Source organism: Colobus angolensis, unplaced genomic scaffold, assembly GCF_000951035.1.
Source record: "Colobus angolensis palliatus isolate OR3802 unplaced genomic scaffold, Cang.pa_1.0 Scaffold416, whole genome shotgun sequence".
Taxonomy (NCBI): Eukaryota; Metazoa; Chordata; class Mammalia; order Primates; family Cercopithecidae; genus Colobus; species Colobus angolensis.
The window spans coordinates 457,840-462,488 of NW_012117555.1; the positions used below are offsets into that span (position 1 = coordinate 457,840).

General features: G+C 65.3%; 1 protein-coding gene across 1 annotated transcript in view; it reads left to right on the plus strand.

The window, feature by feature from the left end:
* Positions 1-1,673, plus strand: part of TTLL10 (tubulin tyrosine ligase-like family member 10) — a 25,097-nt gene extending 23,424 nt beyond the window's left edge. The window contains exons 11-13 of the mRNA XM_011956415.1: positions 347-463; positions 836-929; positions 1,179-1,673. Of these exons, the coding sequence (XP_011811805.1) occupies positions 347-463; positions 836-929; positions 1,179-1,594 (627 nt within the window). The 3' untranslated portion in view covers positions 1,595-1,673. The remainder of the gene's footprint in view (positions 1-346; positions 464-835; positions 930-1,178) is intronic.
* Positions 1,674-4,649: the final 2,976 nt, after the last annotated feature.

A 4,649-nucleotide genomic window follows, 5' to 3' on the forward strand; every position in this document is an offset into this window, starting at 1 on the left:
AAAAAAAAAAAACGACAAAATTCACCATTCTTACCAAGATTTGAGATTTTATGTATCCCATTCCGTCTCTTCTGCTATGAAAGAACTGCTCCAGGGCAGAGATTTCCTGTGAGTTTTGCTCACTCGTGTATCTCCAGGGTCTGGCACAGGGTAGGAGCTCCAGGAGTTTGTTGAGTGAGTTTCTGGCTGTGAGCCTGTGATGCTGAGTGCACGAACGTGTGGGTAGGTGTGGCCGTACACGTGTGGGTTCAGATGAGAGTGCAGGTATGTGGCTGTGGCTCTTCAGACCTGGGGTGTGATCAGGGCCTGTAGGCCGCAGCCAGGATGCCTCCCTGTCTCCCTGCAGAAGCGGATGCAGCAGATCATGGCCCACTGCTTTCTGGCCGCCAAGTCCAAGCTGGAGTGCAAGCTGGGTTACTTTGACCTCATTGGCTGTGACTTCCTGATTGATGACAACTTCAAGGTGCTGTCCTGGGTGGCGGGGGCACGGGAGGCAGATGCAAGGAGGCAGGGGCCATCTGCACACCCCAACCACACTGGCAGGCCCCAGGCAGACTCTGCAGTCAGCCCCCACCCTGCCTGCATGCAGCCCTGGGGATGGATGTATCCATGAGGCTCACCTCCTATGCAGCTGGGACAGACCTGCACCCCCTCCTCAGGGCAGCCCCTCAGGCCAGGGCTTCAGACCCTCAGAGTTTCAGTGGACAAACAGGGGAGTGAGGCTATAGAAAGGAAGCCATGTCCCAGAGCCACCTGGCTGAATGAGGCCCAGGGCCTCGGCCCTGCTGGCCCAGTGGGCTCGGGGTGGGGAGGGTCTGACTGGCGTCTGGCGCAGGTATGGCTGCTGGAGATGAATTCCAACCCAGCCCTGCACACCAACTGCGAGGTCCTGAAGGAGGTCATCCCAGGTGTGGTCATCGAGACCCTGGGTGAGCCCTCCAAGCCCCCACCCCACACCCCCACAGCCTGCCCAGTCTTCTTCCCACCCGCCCTCTTCCCACGTTCAGACCCCCACAGATGGGGCTATTCCACCTTCTGTGTGGCAGCGTCGCCCCTGCCCCCACCTTCCCCACACCTCAGCCCACCTGAGTCCCACCCTCACACCCTCTCCGCCCCTCCTGCTCCTCCCAGTCCCAGCCTCTGCCCCCCACTTACCCTCTCTCCCCCACCTGCACCAGACCTGGCACTGGAGACCTTCCAGAAGAGCCTGCGCGGCCAGAAGATGCTGCCTCTGCTGTCCCAGCATCGCTTCGTGCTCCTGCACAACGGAGAGGCCGACGTGTGGCCGCGCCTGGGGGGCTCCTGCAGCCTCCGCCGCCGGCTGCCCCCGCCCACCCGCCAGGCCAAGTCCTCCGGGCCACCCACGCCGCGTGCCCCAGACCAGGCGGGCGCCCGCAGGCCTGCGCCACCTCCCTTGGCACCGCAGCGTCCCCAGCTGCCCGGCCCCAGCCCTGACCCGGACAGTGCCCACGAGGGGGAGCCCCAGGCCCTGGGCAAGGAGCAGTCGGGCACAGGCGACAGGCACCCGGAGCAAGAGCCTTCCCCGGGGACAGCCAAGGAGGAACACAAGGAGCCCGAGAACGCGAGGCCCTAGGGGCGGCCACCCACGCCCCACACCCCACGCCCCAGCCACACTGCCCGCATTCAGGGACCTATAAAGGCTACTTTGTTACAAACACGGTCTCTGCAGCAGTCCTGCCACCTCAGCGCCCCTGAGCCCATGCCCACCGGGGTCGCTCCCCACCACACCAGCACTGGCCTGAAAGATGCTCCCCTGGGACTTCCCCAGCCCCCAGGCCCTGCCCCCAGGCCCCACTAGCCCCTACTCCATGGCTGGGCCCTGTCCCTGAGGAGACTGTGCTGAGGGAGGGGGGTCTCCACGGCTGGGCCCAGTCCTGGGGAGCTGTCCTGAGGTAGAGGGGTCTCCACAGCTGGCCTACGCTCCCTCCCGGGCTGCCCCATCCTGGGGCCCCTCAGCACCAGGACCCTCCTGCAGCCCTGTGACCCCACGGCCCCCATGGCCTGGCCTGAGATCTGCCATTGCCTAGTGTCCCCCGGAAGGGTCTGGACCCCATGGGCCCCTCTGAACCCTGCTGGAGCTCCAAAGGAGGACCCCCCTTGAGCCCAGGATTGCTGCCGTGGGCACCCACAGGGCTCGCCCTAGCCCGCCCAGCACAGAACCTTCCTGGGCCTTCAAGTCCCAGGCCTGGCGCTCCAGCTCCACGAGCCCCCAACCTCCCTACAGTGGCCCCAGGACTCAGCCAGGGGTGAGGGGCACAGGGCAGCTGGCCCCGACAGGAGGGTCCCACGGAAAACATGCTGAGCCCACACTGGCCAGGCCCCAGTCAGCCCTGTATGGCCGTCGATGGTTCTATTCCCTATGGGCTTGGGGGTTTGCGAGGAGAGCTCTGGCAGCCCAGGGCCTCAGGCGTCCACCCTACCCACCCCCTCAGCCACCTCCCACCCAGAGAGCTAAAGTATACAGGCCCCTCCCAATGGCTGGCTCAAGCCCCCTGTGCCCCCCAGGTCGAGACCTGAGGATTGGGGGTCCCTCCCCCAGGCCCACCCCCTGCATGCCCTGCCCCCAACTCCACAGGGTCACGGCCAAGTCGCCGGTTCCTCCTTCTGCGCTGCACTGCAGCCACGGGGGACCGAGGGACCAGCAGAGTCAGCCTTGGCCCCGCGGCCACCCTGCGCTCCATGGGAATGGCAGCTGCATTCCCTGGGATTCGGCAGCCCACGCACCACCAGAATGCACCGTCGGCTGTGCTCTCCAGCCAGCACAGCAGGTGGGGCACAGCCAGGGTGCCAGGGAGAGGAGAAGGCGGGACAGAGGGAACTGGGGCCCACAGAGGCCAAAGAGGCCCCAGGTCTCAGAGCCAGTGGGGAACCACCCCAAGCCAGGGGCAGCCCCCACCAACATGGTCCTGCCGGTAGGGCCTGGAGTGGGGGTTCCCAGGTGAGAGGCTGGGAACGCACCTGGCATTGTGATGGGGCCCCCAGTCTCCTCCCAGCAGGTCTGCTGGACCCTCTAGGGGGCCAAGGGCAGCAGCCGCCTGCTCTGCAGCCCACCGAGGCTGGGGAGGGGTGAAGCAGGAGGGGCCTGGGAGGGGTGAAGCTTCCATGGCTGGTCAAGCACCCAGGACTTGGTAAGTCCACACCGGCTCTTAGGGGTCAGGGCCACATTGCTGACCGGCTTCCAAGGCCACTACACGGCCACATCACTTCAGAGTCCTCCCGACGCTGCCCTCTGCTCTTGCTACCCTGATGTCCCTGGGGCCTCTGTGCCCTCCGGCCTCTGCCCCCGGATCCGCCCCACATGCCTAGTGCTGTGTCGTGCCACGATCCCAGGTCAGGACTACGTCCCCTGGTGACACTGGAACTGTCCAGCTCCCCTCCCTGTGGTGGGTGGGGTTACACCCCCAGGCTCAGGGGCCCCAAGATGTCAGCAGAGGTCACCTGAGCCCGAGGGGACAACGGAGCCTTTGTCATCCCTGGGCCCTGATTGGTCACTGCCAGAACCCATGAGGAGGGTGCACGTTGGCAGTGGCCTGCCCTGTCCTGACTGAGCCCCACCCCCTGCAACCCCAGGTCCCCCAAAGGCCTAAGCTGAGGATCCAGATGCTGCTCAGGAGTCCTTGGTGCCCCAAAGAGCCCGAAGGTCAATGAATAAACAAGGTTTCCAGAGAACCCAGGAGCAACGGCCACATCCCCGCCACCCAGCCCATAAGCGCTCATCTTCGAGGCCAGAACGGCATGGACCACCAGGGAGAGGGGGGCTGTGGGTGCCTGAGTATCTGGCAGTACAAGGTGCTCCCCAATATTCAAGTGAAGTGACCAGCCAGGGGCCACAGGAACGGCATCAGAACCCCTCCGGGACATGAGGAGTTCAGGCAGGGCTGGGGCGCTTCCCCGAGACAACGCCAAGCTGGAGCCTGGGATCCAAGGTAGAGGCTCCTGACAGCTGACGCCCCCCACATCCCCCCTCCCCCTCTCTCTTCCAGGGATGAGTCCTGGGTCCTGCTGCCAGGTAGGGGACTCAAGGGGAAGGCGTGGGGGATTCAGCTGCCCCCATTCGGACCCAGGCACAGCCACACACCCTCCATCCCCACAGCCTCCATCGGGGGGCCTGGCCAGCACAGACCCTCACCAGCAGCCAGAGCCTGGGGTCAGCTGAGGGCCCGTGGGCCTGCGTGCCTGTTTCAGCTGAAGAGACCTCGGACCCTGGAGGACCTGAGGCCTGCGTGTCCATGGGGCCCCTTGTGCCCCCGCCCCCTCCAGCCCCGCTCCCCTGGGTGTGTCTTTAAGACCGGGACCAGGACAACCGAATTACCAACTCCGGAAAGACCCCCAGTTCCTGGAGTTTCCGGGAAGATGAGATGTGTGGGAGGCGGGGGTCTGCTTCCTCCCCGACGCCAGGCGCCGCGGTCTGCCACGAGGGTCGCTGGCCAAGAGGAGCGAGCCCTCTCCTGTGCTGTCCTCAGAGCTGACCCAGCCTCGGAGGGGACAGCAGTGATGACCCAGGTCCTGGTCAGACCACAGACCCCCAGCTGGGGCAGCCGGGGGCCACCTGTCCCTCAAGGACCCCCCCCCCCACCTGTCCTAGGGCTGGGAAAGGCTGTGTCCAGCTCTGTCTGGGAAGGGGCTCC